Here is a 26,769-nt window from a genome sequence, read left to right on the forward strand (position 1 = left end):
AGCGAAGAGAAATGACAGTCCATCATTACTTTAAGACATGAAGTTCAGTAAATTCGGAGGACCGCCACAGGAAAGGAAGACCCAGAGTTACCACTGCTGCAGAGGATACGATCATTAAAGTTAACTGCACTTCAAATTGCAGCCCAAATAAATGTTTCACAGAGTACAAGTAACAGATACATCTCAAAATCAACTGTCAACTGGTCAAATTGCTGCAAAGAAACCACTACTAAAGGACACCAATAAGAAGAAGAGACTTGCTTGGGCTATGAAACACGAGCAATGGACATTAGACCGGTGGAAATCTGTCTTTTGGTCTCATGAGTCCATATTACAGATTTTTGGTTCCAACTGCTGCGTCTTTGTGAGACGCAGAGTAGGTGAATGGATGCTCTCCGCATGTGTGGTTTCCACCATGAAGCATGGAGGAGGAGGTGATATGGTGTGGGGGTGCTTTGCTGGTGACACTGTCTGATTTATTTAAAATTCAAGGCACACTTCTTAACCAGCATTGCTACCACAGCATTCTGCAGCGATACGCCATCCCGTCTGGTTTGCGCTTAGTTGGACAATAATTTGTTTTTCAACAAGACAATGACCCAACACACCTCCAGGCTGTCTAAGGGCTATTTGACCAAGAAGGAGAGTGATGGAGTGCTGCCAATTGAGATTGTTTGGGATGAGTTGGACTGCAGAGTGAAGGGAAAGCAACCAACATGTGCTCAGCATATGTGGGAACTCTTTCAATACTGTTGGAAAACCATTCCTCATGAAGCTGGTTGAGCGAATGCCAAGAGTGTGCAAAGCTGTCAACAAGGCAAAGGGTGACTACTTTGAAATATATTTTGATTTGTTTAACACTTTTGGGGGTTTGTACATGATTCCATGTTGTGTTATTTCTTAGTTTTGATGTGTTCAGTATTATTCTACAATGTAGAAAATAGTCAAATAAAGAAAAACCCTGGAATGATTAGCTGTGTCCAAACTTTTAACTGGTACTGTACATGTTTTGCTAACCTTTGTGTAACCAGCTAAATTGCTGCTCTTAGCTGCTCTTCCGATTTATAATGTCGGTAGGTCAAAATAATGAAAAACTATCTACCAAATCTATTTATTTTAATATGTTGATTACTTCACCTTTGCAATTATCATTCACCAGGTGATTTTGGGCAAATGCATGATGGGGGTCCCTGGGTTGCCGGTTTGCCTAGGAGGGGATCCCTGGGCAAGAAAAGGTTGATGACCCCGGGCCTATAAAATTGGCTCTAACTATTGTCTCTTTGAAGCCAGTGTTAACTCAAACTGGCCCTTCAATTAGGAGAGTTAATCAGGTAGCGCAGATTTATCAGGTCTCTGAGCGTCACACCGGGACCCAGGGAAGATGATACCCAGCCGTTAGGGGAGAACAGGAACCGTCTATCTCAGAAAGTCAGCGATGTGTTTTTACTGAAGAATTGGGTAGTGTGACACTGGTCCTACAATGTCACAAGTGTTTACTTCAGTGAACTAGCCTAGTTCAGCAGTCATATCCCCATGATCTACCTGAGGATTAATAAAAAGAAGGAGATATTGAGAGATTCAAAGTCGAAATGTTAGAAAAGGGTTACAGAGATTTTGTGTGTGTGTGTGTGTGTGTGTGTGTGTGTGTGTGTGTCTACATGCAGGTCTATATCTGTGCGTGGGTGTGAGTGACAGACAGAACTATGTGAGCTGATTACGTTCTCCTCCTCTCTAGTTAGGATGCAGATTCGCTGCATTGAGGAACATCTGCAGGCTTTGTTCAGTCCAGTACACACCCTCCTTTCCCTTTCTCTCTCCGCCTTTGCCAAGCTGTCAGTCAGGAAGTAACCACCCTCACTTACATTTCAATTCAGCTCAACAGATAAGGGAGCTCTCTAAGAGACATTGCTCTCCGCTGTCTTTTGGAATTTGAAGACATGAGTCCGTATTTCTGGAGGTTTTTCTGTTGGTTTATTGGATGTTTCTGCATTTGGTGTGTAATATTGAGTGTTGAATTAAAGTATACAGAATTAAACTCACAAAGGAGGCACACATGTAAAAGGCTCAAACAGTCACATATCAAATGTGAGAAGAAGATTCGGAAAACAAGGATAAGGTAGAAAAATATATAGATTACTGTGTTTCCTCTCTCCGGTTTTACAATAGCTGTCAATCTGACACAACTTTGAAAGTACTTCGAGGGTTACCATTTTGCAGAAGGAAACTTTTCTCCCATGTCCAGTAGTCAACCGTTGACTTTGGTCTTAAAGGTCTTCTGACTATTCCACCACCCTCATATATAATGCATCTCCGGGAGTACAGATGGAATATTTCATTTCATGTCTGCAGCCTGCAGATGATTGACAGCTAAAGCTCGTTCTTCAAATAAGTCTCAAACAAAGGTAGTTGAATGATGTCAGAGCAGCAGGCTGGGTATGACTATGACTTACCATTAGATCAGTCCAACATAACAGATAACTAAACTTCAAAACCGTCTGGGAGGAGATTGACATCATACACACACACACACTTCCTTCGTGGATTACTCAACTATGAGCAGGTGGTCATCCTGAAGACGGGTAATAGTGAAATACAAACGTCAGCGGGTAGAAAGACTGTGTGTGCGCGCGCACACTTTATGTTTGTGTGTGTGTGTGTGGTCGGCAGGTAGCCCAGAAGTTAAGAGCATTGGGCCAGTGAAAGAAAAGGTTGCTGTTACAAATCCCCGAGCAAACGAGGTGAAAAAATCTGCCGATGTGCCCTTGAGCAAGGCACTTAACCCTGATTTGCTCCTGGAGGTCGCTCTTGATAAGAGAGCCTGCTAAATGACGAAAATGTCAATGTAAATGTGTGTCACTGCCTGTCTGGTAGATGTGAAGCCTAGGGTCAACACCAGCCCAGATTAGGCCTGAGGAAAAAGTAAACAGCATCACGGGCTGCTCAGCTGTCAGTGTCGGGCTGCTCAGCTGTCAGTGTCAGACTGCTCAGCTGTCAGTGTCGGGCTGCTCAGCTGTCAGTGTCGGGCTGCTCAGCTGTCAGTGTCGGGCTGCTCAGCTGTCAGTGTCGGGCTGCTCAGCTGTCAGTGTCGGGCTGCTCAGCTGTCAGTGTCGGGCTGCTCAGCTGTCAGTGTCGGGCTGCTCAGCTGTCAGTGTAGGGCTGCTCAGCTGCCAGTGTAGGGCTGCTCAGCTGCCAGTGTAGGGCTGCTCAGCTGTCAGTGTAGGGCTGCTCAGCTGTCAGTGTAGGGCTGCTCAGCTGTCAGTGTAGGGCTGCTCAGCTGTCAGTGTAGGGCTGCTCAGCTGTCAGTGTAGGGCTGCTCAGCTGTCAGTGTAGGGCTGCTCAGCTGTCAGTGTCGGGCTGCTCAGCTGTCATTGTAGGGCTGCTCAGCTGTCAGTGTAGGGCTGCTAATTGATTGTATTTGTAGCCGCTGGCGTGGTGTGGTGACATGACGTGGCTTCCCCCTGCTCTGTGTGTGACGTCATCCGACAGCTTGGAGTGGCTCTTCTTTTCTTGTGACGTTGGCTTGGTTTCCATGGTTCCCTATGGTTTTTATCTCTTTTTATGACGATGATGATACGGAGGCGGTTAAATGTGGGAGCCGTCAGACAGCATCTCCAGGGTAGGATCTAGAGGGACTGGACTGGTGGAGGATTTGAACATGCTTTGACAGTAGTTGGGCCTGGGAAGGCAGTTGTCAACCCAGATCAGCTACAGGCTCTCATGCATGTACACTACAGTACCCTGCCGTTCTGTTAGCGCCACTCTACAGTCCTGGAACAGAGTCTCATTCAGAGCACACCAACAGCACCATGCAGCCCTGAATTATGGTGCTGTCAGATTTCAGGTCAAACTGATGCAGCCAAGAACAGAGAGAGGGCATCTCCCACAGCTCTCATTAGGATGTCAGAGATGGCTCAGACATCTGGCCTCGCGCGCGTGTGTTTGTGCGTGCGCATGGTGTTATTTCCTCTGAGCCATGCTGGTGTCCTGCTCAATGAAGCGGAACGTTGAACCGGACACTCAGTCCCTTATCAACCCATCTGTCTGATAAGTCTACAGCCCATGCACCGGCCTGGCGGCAAAGTAGCAACATGCCACCTCTTAAAACATTACAGCATGATAGCAGGGTGACATAAATCCTAACACAACAAGAAATCCCACCTAACTCATGGCGACAGCCAGCAACTGAGCTAGCTAAGTTCTCATTCTTCTCCATGGTCTCTCACATGCACAGACATTAAAGGAACAAACCCCAAAGCCTTCTCGCCAAATGACGATCATGTAAAGCCCTCATGAAGATGTCGTAATGTGCATTGGATGAACAAAAGTCTGCATAGAATCCCTTATCTCTACTATAGGCTATATGATGCTCTTGAACTAAGCCCTGGCATTAAATAAGCACATTATCCATCAGATGAATCCACAAAAAGAAAATTACATTTTTTTAACAGGTCTTTAATGTTTATATTTATTCTCCTCTAAAGCTGCTCTCTTAGCCCGACCCTGTGAGTTCTGTATGTCCCACACTTCATTCTCTAGACTATCACATAACATCACTAGACTGGCACATCAGTCACTTTACAGATGCAGGATCTTAATTTGATCACTATTTTGTTGCTGAGATTTTTCCTGCACAGCAGGAAATGTTTTTTATTTTATTTATTTAACCTTTATTTAACTAGGCAAGTCGGTTAAGAACAAATTCTTATTTACAATGACGGCCTACCAAAAGGCCTCATACGGGGGCCTGCAAACGTATAGTGTATTTGAGTTTTAAAAAGGCTTATAAAGTTTGTAATTTCCACTTAGAAATGTCAGACTTGATTTGCCCAAACAGAAAATGTATCAACCCCTTCAAAAATGTCCATTTAAGGCAACTCCCGAGTGGCGCAGTGGTCTCTGTGCCACTAGAGATCCTGGTTCGAGCCAGGCTGGCTGCGACCAGGAGACCCATGGGGTGGCCCAGCGTCGTCCGGGTTAGGGGAGGGTTTGGCCGGCAGGGATGTTCTTGTCCCATCACGTTCTAGCGACTCCCGTGGTGGGCCGGGCACAATGCACGCTGGCACGGTCGCCAGGTGTACGGTGTTTCCTCTGACACATTGGTGCAGCTGGCTTCTGGGTTAAGTGGGCATTGTGTCAAGAAGCAGTGCGGCTTGGCTGGGTTGTGTTTCGGAGGACGCACGGCTCTCGACCTTCGCCTCTCCCGAGTCCGTACGGGAGTTACAGCGATGGAACAAGACTGTAACTACCAGTTGGATACCATGAAATTGGGGAGAAGAATTTAAAAAAAATATATAATTCACATTTCCTGTTGCTATAAGATTATTTTCCTGCTGTAGCAAACTGGATCAAATTGAAGATCCTACATCTGTACACACAAAGAACACACACTAGTACACAGGCCCAGATGTACACAAGCAGAATACACTGACAGTCCATTTCATCCTCCACCTCAGTGGGCAAGTCCTGCTGGGGAGCTGCCGTTGCCCTTGTCGCCCTTGTCGCAGCTCTCTCTGACAAATAGCTCTATCCAACAGAGTAGAGGCAGCAGACCAGTGTCTCTGTGCACAGTTGTGGATTTCTGGATAAACCCTGAATACTTACTGTGTTGGCGGTCCCAGGTCCGTATGTGACCCTTACTTTGGTACCTGTTGCGTACGAGTTTAATGAATGACAACAGAAGCGAAGAAGTGAGAGAGCTGTGAGTAAAGACTAGGTTTTTAGAAGGAAGGGGGGTTGCTCTGTGAGAGTCAGAGAGGGAGAGTTGTCTATCCAAGCACACAGAGAAGCATCCACATCCTGGAGCAGTAGTAGCATGGCCAGTGATTCGTGAAGGACAGCGGCGAGGCACAGTCACTGACGCTCCCCGTCTCTTTTCTCTCTCCCTGAGCCACGCATCACTGCCTGTGTCAGGCACTTTATGGAGCCTCCATTGATTGGATTTACCCATTTTACTAACCAATTTATGGCACGACACGCTCGCAGTCCCCATAGTCTCTTAAACAAGCCAGAGAAGATGTTGCGTTAGCTCCTCTTCGTAGTGGCTCCACTAGTGACTAGGGATCACATCTTTGTTGTTCTGATCCCGTGGAAAGAGAAGGGTTTCTAATCCAACCTCAACACCATGGGTCAGTGTGGATTGGAATGAACTTGGCGTTCTGGGAACTTGGCATGGTGAGAATAGTAATACAGGTTACATTTTTATTTTTTATAAGAGTTCCAAAAATCGAAATGAATTTGGAGAGGGTAGCCTTAGTTATATGAGATGGGTTCATCCCAAGCAGAGACTGGGTCAGTGTCGAGCATGGTTTTCAATGAGCAAACAGAAACACCCTTCTGGGTTTAGAGGCCCAACGTTTTATGATCTATTGATCTGCTCTGTCCTCTGCACACGGCTGACAGGTGTTGGACCTGATCCCAGGGCCCCGGTTTCCCAAAAGCATGTTAAGGCTATGTTCATCGTTAAAACAATTGAGCTCAATGGTTTTAACAATGAATTTGGCCTTAAGATGCTTTTGGGAAACCGGGCCCAGGACAGTGTTTGAGCAGATGGATATCTGCATTCTCATGTCCTGAATAGGGCTGTAACCGATGAAATCAGCAGCAGAACATGTACCTTTCAACATGGGCAGTATCGATCCCATCAACCACAGAGGTATAACCCAACGAATTGTTCCACGTGGAGGTCAAAGGGCCTCATCTCTAGGCCTCCCGAGTGGCGCTGCGGACTAAGGCACTGCAGTGCTTGAGGCGTCACTGCAGATCCAGGTTCGATCCCGGGCTGTGTCACAGCCGTCCGCGACCGGGAGACCCATGAGGCGACGCACAATAGGCCCTGCGTCGTCCGGGTTAGGGAAGGGTTTGGCCGGCCGGGATGTCCTTGTCCTAGCGACTCCTGCGGCGGGCCGGGGGCATGCACACTGACACTGTTGCCAGTTGTACGATGTTTCCTCCGACACATTGGTGTTGCTGGCTTCCAGGTTAAGCTAGCAGTCTGTCAAGAAGTAGTGTGGCTTGGCAGGGTCATGTTTCGGAGGGCGCATGGCTCTCGACCTTCGCCTCTCCCGAGTCCGTACGGGAGTAGCAGCGATGGGACAAGAATGTAACTACCAGTTGGATAACACGAAATTGGGGGGGAAAAGGGGTAAAAAGTACATACATTTTTTTAAATAATTGGCTCACTTCATTCCAATGTCAGACACGTCCTTCAGTTCCATACAGTAGGCTACACGGTCCAACAGTGACGGTCGGTCTCTCTGGGACTAGGCCTAGTAGCTCTAAAGAGGAAGAACTGTCATGTGTTTACTTTGAATGGGGTTGTTTGTTTATCTGCATTAAGGAGTGCAGCCAGTCAGTCTGCAGCACTACACCAGATGCATGATGGTAGATCCTAATTAAAGAAGTATTCAGCAGCTCAACTTCAATGTGCAAATTACCAGCGCCAGCCAATTAGTATGCTAATATATTAATTCCTCTTATTGCTGATTAAGAATTCAGGATTTTTTTCCTTGCTGCTCCATATGCACACAAATAATCATACACTTCTCCTGCAGCTTATTTTTGAGCTCATTTATTCTCTGTGTTCATTTTACTACCAATTACTTTTTGAAATACAATTTTTTTTTTTGCCTGTTTTCTTTTACAGTTCAATGACTGCATTTATTTAGCTTCCCCATTTTTAATAAGCATCCACAGAAAAACAATATAAGCACTGCAGGTCTATCTTAAGTTTACCAAGTTTGGGTTTTCCTACAGGGAGGACGTCATTATCCATACAGCGTCTAACTCATTTTGCTGTGTTGTTAGTCACAGACAAATCTGTATGGGATTGTGTAAGACGAATGAAGTCCTTGTTGCTAGCTAATCAGTCTTCCTTTTCTCCTCCTCAGTGCTTAGTGGACTCTGTTCTAACGACTGCCCGGGAAACGTCAAGGTAAGACTAGTGCCTCTGTGTATGCGTGTGCATTGTAACACAGTGAAAAAAGATAGCCGAAGAGGTACATTGAAGTGAAAGATATTGAAATGAAAGATAAAAAGGATAGAAACATTTTTGAGAAAGTGAAAAGGCTTATCTTGTAACTAGTCGGTCTGGCCATCTTGGTCTTGTAAGAGCGTGTGCTAAATGGCTAAAAATGTCAATGTAAAATGTCATAGTCCCTCATCCCCAGAGCTTGTGACAGACAGGCTTGGTGCTGGTCCTGTCGTAGTGTTTGTGTTTGGGTTGTTTGCCTCTCCACTGTGTGTCCGCTCACACTCACCCCCCCCCCCCCCCCCCCCCCCCTCCCCATTGCCTGATTCAGCCGGGTGATTGATCGAGCCCATGTCTGGAGCTTTGGGCTGCTTTCACCGCTCTCCTCCTCCTCAAGTCCCTCACATCTATCACTCTAACCCTCTTCTGTCTTTCTTCCCACCTATTGTCTCGTTGTCTATCACTATCCACCTCCTCCCTTTAGTTTCCACAGAACTTCTGTTCCATTTCCAATCCCAGTACAGTACAACTGTTCAGTCTGAAGCTATAGGCCTACACATGCCATATATACGACAGTACTGTGTGGGAGGGTCTGTCAGTGTGGGATTCTGGCTGCACACTCTAACAGGCTGCCGTAGTTTTCATTAGGCTGTTAAAACCGAGGAAGACAGAAAGCTCTCTTCATTAGGCGTCATCGGCCCATAATGAAGAGATAATACAGCCTCCATATGACCACTCAGTAATTTCCCGCTCTGCAGAGATCACCCCGCGGCATGCTGGGATCACCCCACAGTACTAGTGGTGGCTGGAAAAATGGATTTTATTATTTTTGACGGTGTCGCAATATTATTTTTGCGCTAGTTGGCCGTGCGTTAACCAAAACTCCAGAATGTTCCCTTCATAGCTTGTTCTCCATCTTCTTTTTAAATAGGGAGCCAGTTTGTTTTAAGCACTTTCATTTCCATGACTGATCAAAACGGGGTTTTCTCATGGCTCTCTCCTGTTCCGTCCGCAGCAGACATATGGTGAGCAATATGTTTGGAACATCCAACGGCAAAAGAATCACAGTATTGAATCGCAATGCGTATAGAATCATGAGAATCTCAATACATGCACTGAGTGTACAAAACATTTAGGTTCGTCAATATAAATGTCATTCCATGCCATCTTAGTGATTAACTTATGTAAGGTGAGGTCTACCATTTATGTGGCTTTGGAGTGCAACAACTTGAAGAAAATCGGTTGTGCTTTTTTGAATAAATTCAGTAGATATCTGTAAAGGGCTACCACAATGAGAAGGACCTTTTCAAAATCTGCTCAGAGGTGGTACTGCATCGGTGACTGGTATCTATGGTAACCCATCCAGAAGATTACACTGGGCACTAAATCAGAAGGTGACGTAACTTCATTTATGATCACTTTATTCAGGCCTAAACTTTCCCCAAGTCCTCCCTTGAAGATACAGAGAAAGCGCTACATAGCATAGGCCTAATTTACGTTTGGGGGGGAACATTTTCATTTTCCCTGAACCGTTTAAAAATTCACCTCCGATTCGCCACATTGTGCTGTTCATTACCATTTTTGAGGGATTACCAGGAGCAGTGGGTAGGACTGCATAATGCAGAGGATGTGATGGAGCTGGCTGCTATGTCAGGCTCACTGTAGTCTGTCTCTTTGTCTGCTGGGACCCAGCCAGCTAGGGCTTAGACCTGTGCTTTTATTTCACCCAAAGGACTCAGAGCAGAGTGCCTAGACCCCCCCCCCCCAGGCTTTAGAAAGGTCAGGGATGGTTTGCACACGCTCTGTACACACGGCCAAAACCTCTGAGGCAGGTCATGGAAGAGGACAGATGTCTGTGTCAGACTTGGGCGTCTGTGTTGAGAATTTACATGGTGGGGGAGATCTGTTGTTTCAGGGAGAATGGGTCGCTAATGTGTGTGTTCTACTCTAATGCTGTGGGTGTTCTGACCTTGCAGCCGTTTGGTGTGAACCAGCCTGGGCCGTACGTCAGCTACACTACAGTGGACTCCAACGGCTACCTGAAGAACGCCTCGGGTAAGTCCAACGTGGACAGATACTGTGTACAGTTGACAGTCGGCCAGCCGTCTTCATACAGGCATTCTGGCAATGGTGCAGATTTGGTGGGCCGTCAGCCATGACAGTTGTTCTATTTGGGAATGGGGTTGAGTACGGACTTCCTCTCTCTACTTGGGGATCGTCATCTCCGTGCTGCGGTAGCAGGTTTGAGTGACTGGGCTGTGGTAACGGTCAGTGTGTGGGTGAGAGGCCCTTTCAGGGCTGTAGCCCCAGGGGTTTAATTGAAGCCTGGCTTCTGTGTTTTCCTAGATAATAGCCCTGTTGCCCATCTCACCAGAGGTTATCTCACCGCCCGGCCTGATAATGTTGACACAGCGCGTTTCCTGCTAGAGAAAGGCATGATGGGTAGAGGGTTATTGGTTTGCTTGCTAAGAAACGGAGGGCTTTGTTGCTCTGCTCTTTTTTTCCCCAGAGGTTGAAAGCGAGGAGGAAAAGAAGGAGCTTGTCTTGTTTTCCTGCCTTGGAATATAAGAGATTTGATGAAAAAGAACCAAGCTATACATCCGAGATACAGTTTCAAGGACTCAGTGAAGAGGAGGGTGAAAGAATAGAGTTCTTAAAAAAGATCTGTAGGAAAGGGTGTGTGTGTGTGTGTGTGTGTGTGTGTGTGTGTGTGTGTGTGTGTGTGTGTGGGTGGATACAAGAGGCTTGGAAGCAGAGGTGGAATTGCTATATATTCTGCGTCACTCAGTCAGGTCCCCTTCATCAGAAAGGCATCAACGCAATGGCAGAATTTCTCTAATGAAGGTACCCTCATTCCTCAATACAAAACTATGCTGTAGTACCTATGGAATGTGATGCTTTGTATTATCCCACATAGCACAATCACCTAGCCAGCCAGAGTAACGATTGTCATGCTGAGCTATTTAACCTGAAAATTGTAAGCTCACACCTACACTGTAAAGTGGTCTTCATACCCAACCTAGTACAGCCCGAACAAGACAGACTAGACATGAAACCATGACCCAGTCTGTCTCATTGTTCAACACCTGAGGAGATGGTTCTGTTGACTGGACAGGACAGATGAGTTGAATTAGGCCTAATGTCTCCCCCGCAGTCTTCAAGGAGGTGACAAGGTCATTTCAAAGACAAATCGCAAAACGGCTTAGAGGACAGACATCATATACAGATAACTGAGTAATGGATTCAAGCATTTGCAAGATTTCTCAGTGAGTAATTCCATCTTTTAAAAAGCCTTGGTTCGGTTCACCATTTTAATTTTTGCAGTCTTTTCCTTTCCATCGTCTGTGTGTGTCTGGGTATCAACAATGAATAGGACAGCAAAGCCTAAAAATCAGATTTCAGGGATTTGAGTATCTAGCTACATTATGTTCTGTTGGCATCATCCACTAATGGAAACGCAACAATACAATAGTCATTTTGAGAAGAAGAACACTCTTCCCTCACTCCTCTCCCTCTGTGACAGGACACCGTTATTGGGGAAAGAGAACAGATCAATCAGTCCACAAGGAGTACAAGCCAAAGAACCAGAGAGTCAGAAAGCCCTCTGTCTTTCCAAACAGTGTGTTTATTGTTCAATAATCCCCAACCTCTATTCAATTTTGCAGGGCTCAGACACCAAACCGTGAGATTTTAAATCTCTATTTCTTGTGTTAAAGGTAACCTTCTCTCAAGGTTTGGAAACATTGGAAACACTCAAACCTTGACAGATGAGAGGGAAAAGGCGAGGTAAACCTAGTATAATACATGTCTGACTGGAGGGAATGAAGAAGAATAGAAGTCCAGATAGTTCTCTTTGCAGAGAGGAATCTTCAGGAAAAAAAGGAGAATTTCCTTTCTCCCATTCATGTTTGTTATCTGTGTGGATGTTGAGCCTCCGTGTTGTGGTCAAAGATATTTAAAGACGACTTGGATTCATTTAAAGACCAGATTTGGGATTCAACGCCCATGGGTGTGCCAACATGCAGCAGTTTAGGGTTGTCCTCTGACCCCTGTGCTGGAGCTCTGCTCTGTTGGCTTAAGAGCAGCTCTGTCTGCACCAGACACGTCTCCCTGAGAAGGTCATCGAACAGGCTGAACTGAGGAAAAAGCCCCAACCACTTCCTGCCTGGAGGCTGAGCCAATGAGAAGGGGAGTGACAGGCCAGGGCTGTGTGTACACTGACTGAGGGAGATGCTCAGGGTATAGGTTAGATATACTGGACTGTATGGAGAGTGGCTGGGCCAGCCCTGGCTTGGTTATTCCCAGGACTCCTCATTTAACAGTAATAAAGTGCAGTGTGCAGGGTGATTTTTAAAGTGTATTTATTCTGTGGCCAGGGGCATGGGGAGAAGGCAAGGTAGACTGACAGAAATGAGCGATGGTTCGCGGACTGTCTGCTCTCTCTACTGGGGCCCCACGCTCTTCATTTACCCTTCAGCACCAAAAGAGAGGGAACCGAGGTGATAGAGGGATGGAAGTCAAATACATGGATGGATGTGGAAGGAAAGGCCTATAGAAAAGACATACTATAGAGGGAGAGGATAAAATGGCTGAAAAATAGCAGCAAATAGTGGCAAGTGGGTTATGGGTTAGAGTAATGGAATGAAGATCTGGGTCAATGAAAAAGAGGGCCTAGAGGGGACGGGGAAAACAAAGTGAAGGTTCAGGAGGTAGGACACACTGCACTTAGCACGCTTACGCTGTGGTCCACAGATGGTGCTCTTACCCCTGTGGCTTCTGTGTCACAGGGCTTCAAGCACTCATTGGTGAACCTGCGTCCGTTACTCAAGACTCGCCGCTGCCATCTCCTTATGGTATTGAACCGTGGGCGCAAGAGACGTGGTGAATTGAATGTATCAGCACATGTGCTCTCAGCATGCGGGCTGGGGGAACAACCAGGGGTGTGTGCAGTGTGCCAGACAGGAAGAGCGTATTAGCCATGGCGGTTAGCCTCAGTGCACTCCAGTGTCTCTGTGGGGCAGTTCTGCGGAGGCCTGGTCTCTGTGATGCTGAGGCCGAGGGACATACGGGGCTGGTCCTGTCAGATGATCCCTGGCTGCTCTGCCTGGCTGCTCTGCCTGGCTGCTCTGCCTGGCTGCTCTGCCTGGCTGCTCTGCCTGGCTGCTCTGCCTGGCTGCTCTGCCTGGCTGCTCTGCCTGGCTGCTCTGCCTGGCTGCTCTGCCTGGCTGCTCTGCCTGGCTGCTCTGCCTGGCTGCTCTGCCTGGCTGTGTATCGATCCCCAGGACCCAGGCGGTCTCCATCTCCACATCTCCAGCTGGAGCTCGTGAATCAACCAACAGACTATTAATGCTGGCTCTGCCTGCCTGGTGTGGGTGGGAGAGTTCATGTGTGTTTGTTTGTTTTTGTGTGCGCATGTATGCAAGCAAGCATGACCATACATGTTTGTTTGTTTGTTTGTTTGTTTGTTTATATGTGCATACTTGATTGACTGCGTGTGGGAGGGTAGTTAATTTGCTGTCTGTGCAGTGCAGTAATGCATGTGTGCTGCCTGGTCCTCAGAGAACCAGTGCTCCATCTGAACCTCTCACCTTCGTCTCCTCAACCCTCGGGCTATTTATATAAGACCTTGGTATGCAATAGCTTACCTTTCCCCGCTGTCCTTATTCCCTATCGAAAGGAATGGAATTAGAATTCAGCTATATTAGAGATGAATATTGACCTTAAAGGAAGATTTCCACACCGTTGGTTTCTGTGCAATTTATTCTGCACAGTTAGTAAATCAGTAGGCCATATAGAGTAAGTTTTATAGTCACCTGTGGGTTTTAAAGGTACATCTACATGTTGTAGGTGTGAGGTAAACTAGGGGTTTTAAAGGTACATCCACATGTTGTAGGTGTGTGGTAAACTAGGGGTTTTAAAGGTACATCTACATGTTGTAGGTGTGAGGTAAACTAGGGGTTTTAAAGGTACATCTACATGTTGTAGGTGTGAGGTAAACTAGGGGTTTTAAAGGTACATCTACATGTTGTAGGTGTGTGGTAAACTAGGGGTTTTAAAGGTACATCCACATGTTGTAGGTGTGAGGTAAACTAGGGGTTTTAAAGGTACATCTACATGTTGTAGGTGTGTGGTAAACTAGGGGTTTTAAAGGTACATCTACATGTTGTAGGTGTGAGGTAAACTAGGGGTTTTAAAGGTACATCCACATGTTGTAGGTGTGAGGTAAACTAGGGGTTTTAAAGGTACATCTACATGTTGTAGGTGTGTGGTAAACTAGGGGTTTTAAAGGTACATCCACATGTTGTAGGTGTGAGGTAAACTAGGGGTTTTAAAGGTACATCCACATGTTGTAGGTGTGGGGTAAAGCTAGTGGTTTTAAAGGTACATCGACATGTTGTAGGTGTGAGGTAAAGCTAGTGGTGCCGGGGCTTTTGACTGGCTCATTGGAAGGGAGGGGCGGAGGGAGGAGAGGAGAAGGAGGGATGAGGAACAAACAGCTCTACATCGGTAGGGAACTTCGGCAGGCTCTGTTTTAATTAGGTGGATTTAGGACAACGGAGAATAACACCCCTACACACACGATCACTGTACTATGCTGTCGTCAATGTGAGACACACAGATTTGATGCTCTCTGTACTACACTCATGAGTGATCAAGTCAGGCGAACAAGTCACTCTTCACACAGATGCCCAGGTAACTAAACACACCGCACACAGTACACACACTCTCTCACACGTACACACACGACACTCGTTGGGCTGGACCTGTGTCTTGTCAGGTTGAAGTCAGTGGAAGGTGTGGAAGTTAGCAGAGCTAACCAACTGGAGCGAGAGAGGGAGGATTATTATTGATCAGAGCTTTGTTCTGCCCATGATTCTCTCCTGTGGGTTTCTGCACTCAGGCCAGTAAATTGGTCTCAAATTCAATGCAGGATTACCCCTCAGCCTGTTCAACTCCTCCTGTTTATCTCTCTCTCTACAAACCACACAGCACGCTCCCTCTTTCCTTTCACTCACTCTGTCTCGTTCTCTCACACATAATGTATCTTTCTCTCCCTCACTTTCTGTCATTCTTCTCCCCCTGTAGTGTGTTAGTCTCTGTGTTAATATTGTCTCTACATCTCCTCTTCTCCCTATAGTGTGTTAATATTGTCTCTACATCTCCTCTTCTCCCTATAGTGTGTTAATATTGTCTCTACATCTCCTCTTCTCCCTGTAGTGTGTTAATATTGTCTCTACATCTCCTCTTCTCCCTGTAGTGTGTTAATAGTGTCTCTACATCTCCTCTTCTCCCTATAGTGTGTGTTGTGTTCCATCAGTGGTAATGGTCTCAATCCTAATATCTGCCATGCTCCCCTAATGTATTATATCTGAATGCCTCTCAGTGGCTGCTCTGTCGCCACAGTAACCTGTAGTAGAGCACACATCTCAACTGTAGCCTAATGTCCAATTACGAGAGAGAGATAAGAGAGTGAGGGAACAACAGGTAGAGCGATAGAGGGAACAATAGAGAGAGAGAGAGGGAGCAAAAGAGGAGAGAGGGCGAGAGATGGGGAACAACAGCGGGGAGAAAGAGAGAACAACCAGCATGTTGAAGTCAACATCTATTCTGGCTACCTCTTCTCTCAACACCAGTCTTGCTCTGTCAAACCCAGATCTCAGTGTTGCTTCATTCACCATCCTGTCATTGTGTTTCTGCTGATCAGACACGGCGTGCTGGTGATCTCAATGTACACTGTCACCCATTGCGCCGTCGGCTTTAATTCGGTATTTTCCTCCTGCGAGAGCGCCGGTGAAAAGAGAGAGGAGTGGACAGGAGCTTCCACTTATCTCCTCCACTACAGACACACGCTTCTCCCCACAAATCAACATCCCGAATCTGCCGTCTGCGTTGTGGGGGCGCTGAGGGCCCCCTCCTCTCCCAGGCTTAGCCGTGGCTCTGTGTGTACCACTTCATTTCTCTAACAGCCTTTATCCCCCAGGCCATGCCACCGCAACGTCCGCAAACCGCCTCTGTGTGTCCTTTCTGTCCCTCCCATTTCTGTGGAAGTGCCCAATCAGGGGAGAGAGTGGTTTCTATAGCGACGGAGGTTGAGAATCTCTCCATTTACAGGTTGCCGAAGGTGATCTGGGGCCTTGGGAAGATGTGAGAGGGCGAGGCTTTGTGTGTCTCACTGTGTGAAACCTAATCAAGATTTGATGTAGCGAGTGTGAGTTCTTTATACGCTGGTGTTAAAAGATTTCTACTGGTCACGATGGTCACCATTTGAGATGTTGTTTCATAAGATCAAATACAACAATACTGAATCAACACTTTTATTTTAACTTAATATAATACATCAATAAAATCAATTTAGTCTCAAATAAATAATGAAACGTTCAATTTGGTTTAAATAATGCAAAAACAAAGTGTTGGAGAAGAAAGTAAAAGTGCAATATTTGCCATGTTAAAAAGCTAACGTTTAAGTTCCTTACTCAGAACATGAGAACATATGAAAGCTGGTGGTTCCTTTTAACATGAGTAAGAAGTTTTAGGTTGTAGTTATTATAGGACTATTTCTCTCTATACCATTTGTATTTCATATACCTTTGACTATTGGATGTTCTTATAGGCACTATAGCATTGCCAGCCTAATCTCGGGAGTTGATAGACTTGAAGTCATAAACAGCGCAATGCTTGAAGCACAGCGAAGAGCTGCTGGCAAATGCAGGAAAGTGCTGTTTGAATGAATGCTTATGAGCCTGCTGCTGCCTACCCCCGCTCAGTCAGACTGCTCTATCAAATCATAGACTTAATTATAATATAATAACACACAGAGATATGAGCCTTAGGTCATTAATATGGTCAAATCCAGAAACTATCATTTCGAAAACAAAACGTTTATTCTTTCAGTGAAATACGGAACCGTTCCGTATTTTGTCAAACAGGTGACATCCCTAAGTCTAAATATTCCTGTTACATTGCACAACCTTCAATGTTATGTCATAATTATGTACAATTCTGGCAAATTAATTACGGTCTTTGTTAGGAAGAAATGGTCTTCACACAGTTCGCAACGAGCCAGTCAGCCCAAACTGTTGCATATACCCTGACTCTGCTTGCACAGAACGCAAGAGAAGTGACAATTTCCCTAGTTAAAATAAATTCTTATTAGCAGGCTATATTAACTAAATATGCAGGTTTAAAAATATATACTTGTGTATTGATTTTAAGAAAAGCATTGATGTTTATGGTTAGGTACATTGGTGCAACGACAGTGCTTTTTTCGCGAATGCGCTTGTTAAATCATCACCCGTTTGGCGAAGTAGGCTGTGATTCAATGAGAAATTAACAGGCACCACATCGATTATATGCAATGCAGGACAAGCCAGATAAACTAGTAATATCATCAACCATGTGTAGTTAACTAGTGATTATGTTAAGATTGATTGTTTTTTATAAGATACGTTTAATGCTAACTAGCAACTTACCTTGGCCTTTTGCTGCACTCGCATAACAGGTACTCAGCCTGCCACGCAGTCTCCGCGTGGAGTGCAATGTAATCGGCCGTAATCGCTGTCCAAAAAAGGCGATTGGGCGATTTGTTATGAAAACTTGAAATCGGACAAAATTAATCGGACATTCCAATTAATCGGTCGACCTCTAGTCACTTTTGCTACAATACTAATGCTGATCTCCATTAGAGTTTGCCTGATGGTGTCTGTTGCAATATAATGATGTTGCCGTCCCATTGTTTACCACTCTCCGTGTTTTCTATTTGTGTTGTATCATTCCTCTGTGACCAGGGAAGGTCAAAAGCCTGCAGCGTGTTTTTGTGTGAAATGCGCATGTGTTTTTGCGTACTAAAGTGGCTTGAATACGACTAGGCTGGAGTCACACTCTGTGACAGAATTCAGGAGCTGAGGCATCTCTTCATCCATCCCTCTACTCACTGAGTGAGAGTCCAGCTCTAAATAATACTGTATGTTAACAGGTGTGCCTCAGAGCCATACCTCCACCAATGTAGCCCAGCCCTGCATCAGCCCCCCCCCCCCCCTCCTCTCTGTCTCTGGGGGGGGAACAGTGTGTTTCAACTCTCAGCCTCACACACCTGTCTCTTCTCTCTTCTACCATTGGGCTTCAGTGCCTCTCTTCTGTCTCGGAGACTCGGTGAGGAACATTTGAACTGGTGAGATTCCTCCCTTGCTCCCTGACTCACCAGAGCAGCATTGGAAGTGAGTGGCTGGGGAGGAGACTGGAGAGTAGCTTTTCCTTCCCTTATGTTGTGCAGCTGGCAAAGTTCCTCACCTCTTCCTCTCCACTAGATATCCACTCTCCATCTCTCTCTCTCTCTGTGGCACAGGAGAGCAAGCACCGCAAGCTGTTTGTTCTGAGTCAGGCTTTTGATGCTGGGGGGGGGTCTCTTTTGCTCACAATTTGTGTGCGTGTTGTGTGTGTGCAGATATTGTACTCGCTCGTGTTTCTGAATGAACTTTTGGAGCTGAGGAGTCCTGAATCGACGGGTGTGATGTTGTGTTCTGCTCTGTTTCCCACACAGACAAAACTTGTAGGCTCTAGAGTGTTTGGGTAGGTGGGTGTGGTACTTTTCAACATGCTTGAGACTCCTCACACTCAGATTGGAGAGAGCCTGAGAAGTGAATGTGATAAGCTGTGGAAGCGTAAGGTTCCCTGAGTAAGCCTGCTCTTCGGGAGCTGTTTGGCCGGCTGGCCGCTCTGAATCCGTTTTGCGGTCTGAGGGGGGGATTGGAGGGTGTCAGTCATGTGCTGCAGGCTGGAGCGCTCCGCCAAGGTCTGTCTGTGTGCTCCACTGCCGCGCGCTGCAGGGAGATAGGACTCCCACACACTCCAGGCTGTAGCCCGCAGCAGCTAGCCAGAACCCCAACCACAAGCCTTCCTTAAGCCAGCACAACCCCCCCCCCCCCCCCCCCCCACACACACACACACCTCAGTGCATGGCCTCTCTCCAGCCTAGCTCCCCACCTGCAGAGTGTCAGTCCCTAAGCCAGCTTTCTCTCTGAGTGACACATCCTCCAGCCAGCGTCCCCAGCAGCACTGTGACATTTCCCCCCTTACTGTCTCCATTCCCAACATGACACATCCTTTAGTTAACAACAGCCTGTCACTAGGGTAGCTGTTAACCCCAAAATGTCTGTCGTCTACCATCCTCTCCTCCAGACCTTACACATACTTCCCAAGAGATTGTGGTTACTTAAGCTGGGCGTGCACTAGACGATTTTGGCCCCGATTTAGGGTTAGGGTACGTTTTTCAGATCGGTGATCATCAGCGATAGCCAATGAGAGCTCGCCAGAGAAGAAGCCAGTGAGATGATGACGTTGTATCACATCACCCAGAATGTGTCTCCTGCAGGAGCCATGACTACTACTATTATGCATTTCTACTTGCCTTTAACCAAAGCCAAAGTGTCAAATCATTACAGCTCTGAAGTTAACAAGCAATGTTACTCAATTCAAAATGTATTGGCTAGATATTTCAACTCTGTATGGCAAGCGTGGATCTCTGAGTGAAAACATTTATGCGGCTGCTTTGAGCCACAGCTCGTTCTTGCCAAGTTAACAATCTAATCACATCAAGTGAAGAATCGTGTGTTGTGTGACCCCGTCTGTGCCACATTGTTTAGTATGCTCACCACTACGTTGGCAAGGCAACAAAAAAAAAACGACAGGAAAGACGGTTGTTTAACGTGAGGATTTTGAAAGTCGAGAGCGAGAGATGTGCGCGCATGTTTCTTAGTTTCAAAATGATTACCTTGACTAAACCGAGATGACCTTCCTGAGCTTGCTCTTGAATTCAGTTAAATGGAGAAGCTGAAGTGTGTGTGTGTGTTTGAGACGAAGCTGTTAAAACAGTTCACATGGGGACAAGTGAGAGCTCACACGCTTTCTGCTGACTATTGTGTGTGTGTGTGTCTGAACCTTTGGTCCTATGCCTGACAGTATAGAGAAAGACCCTTGGGTTTGCGTCATGGTAGCCCAGTGAGAACAGGGTTTCCCAAACTCAGTCCTGCCCCCCCTGCACATTTTGGGTTTTGCCCTAGCACTACACAGCTGATTCAAATAATCAAAGCTTGATGATGGTGTTGGTTATTTAAATCAGCTTTGTAGTACTAGGGCTAACTAAAACCAAAACGTGCTTCCGGCTGCCAGGACCGAGTTTGTAAAACCCTGAGTTGGAAGAACCTTTAACTCTTTATGCGTAGGCCACGTTAAGAATCGCTTAATCAAAAGAGTCATTCTGGTGAAGCAATATACACCTTAATCAGATTATTCTGTCAGTTTATGTGCAGTCTTCCAGTGTAAGTCTTCTCATTAGTGGACAATGCCAAAACTGTAACGCATTCCTCAGCTCTCCTGCCAGAAAGTAGAGCCAGGACAGTGCCCAGACTTCAAAATCCATCTTAATGTACGTGGATCAAGTCATTCGTTTTCCTTTGTCCTTTCTCCAGTGCGGTAACACCTCTAAACTGCTTCCACAGAGCAAATTGTTTTTCTTTTTAAGCGTCATTAACCCGTCTCTCCCCGTCGAGTGACTTTTCTGTCGTTTTCTGTTGAACTGTACATGTAAGGATTTTGGATGCCCCCAGGTCAGGACATAATGAAACTGCACCTCATTCCCCACCACACATGCATAACACAGAGTCATTAGTGAGTGTCCAGAGAGGACTAAATTGATTGCGGACATGACATGTATACACAGAGTGTTCAAAACGTTAGGAACTGGACTAATGGCCTGCATCTGATGGTTCGTCTGAGGGTCCACTGACGTGGATTTAACAGGTGACGTCAACGAGGGATCATAGCTTTCGCCTGGATTCACCTGGTCAGTCTGTGTCATGGAAAGAGCAGGTGTTTTTACGCTCAATGTATGCGTCAGAGTCTACCCTGCTATTGTATCACAAAACTAATGAGAGGGATCGATGTCTCACACACACACACCAAGGTCTCAGCGTGACGTCCATATTGGCAGTTCGCCTACTGGTTTAACTAGCACTGTGAAGTGGACTTCCAATCAGTGTCACTAGAATGGACAAGCCACTTTATTAACATAAATGTATACTGTACCATATATCTACCTGTAATGACAGATTCTGACTTTCTCAGCTTCCTTTGTCCCCCCAAACATATTTTTTAATGATAGCCCTTATTTTAAAAAGGTGAGCGTCTCTGTATGATTGAAGCAATTACGTTGTCTTTTACAGCAACTGCTCTGAAGCTGCTCAGTATAACCTGCTCCATCGTTGGAGGATAGCAGGAACAGGGCTCAAAGCAGGGTCATGCTTTCATTTCAGAGGAGATGGTCTAGTTTGTCCTCGTTTCGAACTGTTACATTGGAGATTCGTGAAAGGCAATATATAGATTCTCTCAAGATGGAGTTACACTTGTGCTTTACTCGTAGACAGGCATTCAACCCCAAGCTTTTCGGCTCTATACTTAGAGTACCGGTCAAAAGTTGGGATACACCTACTCATTCAAGGGTTTTTCTTTATTTTTACTATTTTCTACATTGTAGAATAATAGTGAAGACATCAAAACTATGAAATAACACATATTGAATCAAGTAGTAACCAAAAAAAGTGTTAAACAAATCAAAATATGTTTTGGATTTTAGATTCTTCAAAGTAGCCACCCTTTGACTTGATGAAAGCTTTGCACGCTCTTGGTATTCTCTCAACCAGCTTCATGAGGAATGCTTTTCCAATGGTCTTGAAAGAGTTCCCACAAATGCTGAGCACTTGTTGGCTGCTTTCCCTTCACTCTGCGGTCCAACTCATCCCAAACCATCTTAATTGCATTGAGATCGGGTGATTGTGGAGGCTAGGTTATCTGATACAGCACTCCCATCACTCTACTTACACAGCCTGGAGGTGTGTTTTGGGTCATTGTCCTGTTGAAAAACAAATGATAGTCCAACTAAGCACAAACCAGATGGGATGGCGTATCGCTGCAGATTGCTGTGGTAGCCATGCTGGTTAAGTGTGCTTTCAATTCTAAATAAATCACAGACGGTGTCACCAGAAAAGCAGCCCCACAGCATCACACCTCCTCCTCCATGCTTCATAGTGGTAACCGCATATGCGGAGATCATCCGTTCACCTACTCTGCGTCTCACAAAGACACAGCGGTTGGAACCAAAAAATCTCAAATTTGGACTCATCAGACCCAAGGACAGATTTTCACTGGTCTAATATCCATTGCTCGTGTTTCTTGACCCAAGAAATGATCTTCTTCTTGTTGGTGTCCTTTAGTAGTGGTGTCTTTTAGTAGGCCTGATTCACGCAGTCTCCTCTGAGCAGTTGATGTTGAGATGTGTCTGTTACTTGAACTCAGTGAAGCATTTATTTGGGCCACAATTTATGCGGCTGGTAACTCTAATGAAGTTATCCTCTGCAGCAGAGGTAACTTTGGGTCTTTCTTTCCTGTGACGGTCCTCATGAGAGGAAGTTTCATAATAGCGCTTGATGGTTTTTGCGACTGCACTTGAAGAAACTTTCAAAGTTCTTGAAATTTTCCGTACTCACCTTCATGTCTTAAAGTAATGATGGACTTTCTCTTTGATTATTTGAGCTGTTCTTGCCATAATATGGACTTGTTCTTTTACCAAATAGGGATATCTTCTGTATACCACCCCTACCTTGTCACAACACAACTGGCTCAAAGGCATTAAGAAGAAAATAAATTCCACAAATTAATTTTGAACAAGGCGCACCTGTTAATTGAAATGCATTCCAGGTGACTACCTCATGAAGCTGGTTGAGAGAATGCCAAGAGTGTGCAAAGCTGTCATCAAGGCAAAGGCACATTTTTAAGAATATATTTTGATTTGTTTAACACTTTTTTGTGTTATTTCTTAGTTTTGATGTCTTCACTATTATTCTACAATGTAGAAAATAGTCAAATAAAGAAAAACCCTTGAATGAGTAGGTGTGTCCAAACGTTTGACTGGTACTGTATATGTGTAGATAATAGCCAGGCAGAACACACTCTGTTTTCTTTTATGTGGACTGAATATCCTACTATAATCAGTCATTGAAGCTTTTCCTTGCTGCACAATATGTAAATGTAAAAACATGCTTCCATCTGAGTGTAGGTCCAGACCAGCCATGCAGTCCATCCACATTTATCCTGATTTGTTGCCGTGGTGCTCTCTCTGATTACCATAAAGCGGGTGATTTACATCTGCTGCGCTTGGCAGGGCGTGAGCCAGTGGCGAGGACGTGGTGGTGTAGGGGGTGGTAGATGCCTCTGGACTGGGCGATGGTAGGAATAGGATGGTCTGATTTGTGTCTTTTATGAGGCTTGTTTATGGGTCTGAATGGTTCTAATGGCCCCTTTTTTGTTTTTCCCCTCCATGCAGCCGGCCAGCTGAGCCAGTCGGCCCACCTTTCCCTGCAGTTGCCTTACACCGTCCTGGGCCTGGGGCGCAGCGCCAACTTCCTGGACCACCTGTACGTGGGTATCCCCCGGCCCCTCGGGAACAAGGTACAGTATGGTGCACTGCAGCACAGGGGGAGGGGAGCGGAGAGGAGGGACATGCCAGACAAAACACAGACAGGACAGGATGCAGTAGGTCTAATTACTACGGCATAAAACTGATACTGTTTCTAGTCACTGTAACCATGTGGAGAACACACCCAGAACCACTGATACTGACAATAACTCTACTGCAGGTTAATGTAAGTGCTGTAAACGTTTCTTCCTGTTGCAATATGATAAGTAGATGATTTATTATGCAGTAAATAATTCATTATCTTCTTCGTTCACCCACTTTTGTGCTACCTCAAACATTGGCATGTGGTTTGGGTTCGTGGGGAGCGACAGCCTTCTGTCTCTCGTATCGCGTGCCGTTTGAAATGCTGTTTGTTGGTTCCTCGATAGATTCCCCTGCGCGGCTCAGTTGAATTTGAGACGCTGGCTCCCGTTCCTCACCTGTCAAAGAATAGAACAGAGGTCTTCATCATAGCGGATTTGCATTGCAAATTTCTGCCCATACCACACTACCTTGGGAGCAAGGCTCGTACAGAGTAAGGCATCTGAAGTACAGCAACGTGCTTTGTTGTCGCTCGCACCCCTTTGAGTTATGCAAGAAAAATGTTCCGCTAAGGTTCGCATTTCCCCACACACCAGTTAATAAAATCTTTATAATGCTTTGTATTATGCTAACCACTTTTTACATTCAGAGGGTATATGAAAATGTTGTCTTCAGTGCTACATACACTGAGTATAAAAAACATTGACACCTGCTCTTTCCGTGACATAGACTGACCAGGTGAATGCAGGTGAAATCTATGATCCTTTATGGATGTCACTTGTTAAATCCATTTCAATTAGTGTAGATGAAGGGGAGGAGACAGGTCAAATAAGGATTTTTAAGCCTTGAGAAAATTGAGACATGGATTGTGTATGTGTGCCATTCAGAGGGTGAATGGGCAAGACAAAAAATGTAAGTGCCTTTGAATAGGGTATGGTTGTAGGTGCCCGGTGCACCAGGTTTGTGTCAAAAACTGCAACGCTGCTGGAGTTTTCATGCTCAACCGTTTCCTGTGTGTATCAAGAATTGTCCACCACCCAAAGGACATCCAGCCAACTTGACACAACTGTGGGGAGCATTGGAGTCAACATGGGCCAGCAACCCTGTGGAACGCTGTGGAATGGGGGGAGTGCGTGCAACACAATATTAGGAACGTGTTAGGAAGGTGTTCCTAAAATGTTTACACTCGGCTCAGTGTACACATTTAATGAACAGCTGTGTCTATCTGGCTGTCTCTGTGAGTTTGGGGAGGATAGTTCCTATCTGTCTCTCTCAGGTCTGTCTCCAACTCTCCCTCACAGGGGAAAACATTCAGGAGGCCTGTGAGGGTTTGGGAGAGATAGAGAGAGGGGGAGAGAGAGAGGGGGAGAGAGAGAGGAAGGGAGTGTGTTCTACTTCTACTTTCCTCCTGCACACTCGTCTCAATCCCATGAGGATCCTTTCCTCTGCTCACAAGGTTTTTCAAGATTCCCGCTCTGCTATCGCCTCCCCAAAAACCCCACTTCACTCTCAACTTCAGACCCAGCGCTCTCCTTTGAAACACTCTCTGAAAACCCAGAAACGCTTTCCTCCTCTTAAACACAGACGTCTTCTCTTAGCCAAAGCGCCAGAAGCGCAGCCTGTCACTGTCTCTCACTGCCGTTCTGCATAAACCACACTGCATTGAAGAGTAAAATGTCAGCGTTAGCTTAGTAGGTTAAGCACTGCAACTTCTAATGAACTAGCACACTGTTCACAGTACACTGACACGATAAGGTGACTCATTCCGTTCATCATTATTCTCCTTAACCTATTTTACTTCAAACACTAGCAATTAGTAAATCCAAATCCCTGAATCTGCAGCTCTGATTCGCTTTGAGTCTTTGCCTTACATAGTATTTGTATCTCTGAGCTATGTAGGTATGTCATTCTCTTTAATTGACATTTCTCAGTGTCAGGAAGGAGTCATATGCATGGCTTCCAACAGCACACAACCCTCAGCATTGTAACAATACTCCAGCTAATGGGACTGTAGGAAGTAGGCTGACACACCAGGGGGATACTTCAGCAGACATCATTTATTTAATTGACTAGACTGTCTGTGTCTTAAATGCATGCCTTTAAATAGCTCGGGTATAGGTAGCTAAAAACCCTAGGCTCTCATTAGGGTGGCTCTGAGTAAACGAGGATGCAAAGTACGCCGTCACACACTGCGTGTGCGTCCGCATGCATCTGCGTGTGTGAGCGAGCAAGTGTGTTTCCCTTATCCCTTAATGTTGCCAAATGATAGATGTGTTGTCGGAAATGAGTCTCTCTTCTCTAGAGGACTCAGAGAAAGATGAATTTAATGTTTGCTGGCGATTGCCATCCAGTTGCAACTTGAAGAGGGAAAATTACCTTTGTAATTAATACAGAAACTGGCTTTGAAAAGCTTATGAGCTTGAACTTCTAAAAAATGGGCCCTATATCGTATCTGCACTGAGAAGTGTGTGATATATTGCCTGCATTGTGTTACCTTTGAACTGGAGTTGTTCCATTATTGCCTGCCCCTTCATTCTGCCTCCCTGAGGCTCTAATAACATTGGTTCTCTGTTTCTGCCTTGCAGGATGTGAGGAAGCAGGAGTGGACAGCCATCATCCCCAACTCGCAGCTCATAGTCATTCCATACCCACACAACGAGCCCCGCAGGTACGTACACACACACACACACACACATACACACATACACACATACACACATACATACATACATACATACATACATACATACATACATCTGTACTTGGACGCCCACAAACATGCTCAGGCCATGTTTCAATGTTTTTCTGTTTCATTCACATGTAGTCCTACCCCCAGGAGTGCCAGCAGATGGCAGAACCCCCTTCTCCGTATGGCCAGCTAACACGTTCTCTCACCAACACATGGAACACACACACTCTGACAAATACTTGCATATACAGTGCCTTCGGAAACTATTCAGACCCCTTGATTTATTCTAAAATTGATTTAAGAAAAAAAAAATCCCTCAATCTACACACAATACCCCATAATGACGAAGCGAAAATGGATTTTTAGAAATGTTTGCAAATGTATTAAAAATAAAAAACAGCAATTTACATAAGTATTCAGACCCTTTCCTATGAGATTAGAAATTGAGCTCAGGTGCATCCTGTTTCCATTGATCATCCTTGAGATGTTTCTATAACTTGATTGGAGTCCACCTGTGTTAAATTCAATTGATTGGACATGATTTGGAAAGGCACACACCTGTCTATA

At 45.6% G+C, this 26,769-nt stretch overlaps 1 protein-coding gene across 2 annotated transcripts in view; it reads left to right on the top strand.

Annotated features, from left to right (window-relative positions):
• LOC115167421 (T-cell immunomodulatory protein) overlaps positions 1–26,769 on the top strand; it is a 112,768-nt gene that overhangs the window by 75,721 nt on the left and 10,278 nt on the right. For both annotated transcript variants that reach the window (XM_029721829.1, XM_029721828.1), the window contains exons 13-16: positions 7,887–7,930; positions 9,943–10,021; positions 23,340–23,464; positions 26,099–26,181. In XM_029721829.1, coding sequence (XP_029577689.1) covers positions 7,887–7,930; positions 9,943–10,021; positions 23,340–23,464; positions 26,099–26,181 — 331 coding nt within the window. The remainder of the gene's footprint in view (positions 1–7,886; positions 7,931–9,942; positions 10,022–23,339; positions 23,465–26,098; positions 26,182–26,769) is intronic.

This window comes from Salmo trutta, chromosome 29 (genome assembly GCF_901001165.1).
Source record: "Salmo trutta chromosome 29, fSalTru1.1, whole genome shotgun sequence".
NCBI lineage: Eukaryota > Metazoa > Chordata > Actinopteri > Salmoniformes > Salmonidae > Salmo > Salmo trutta.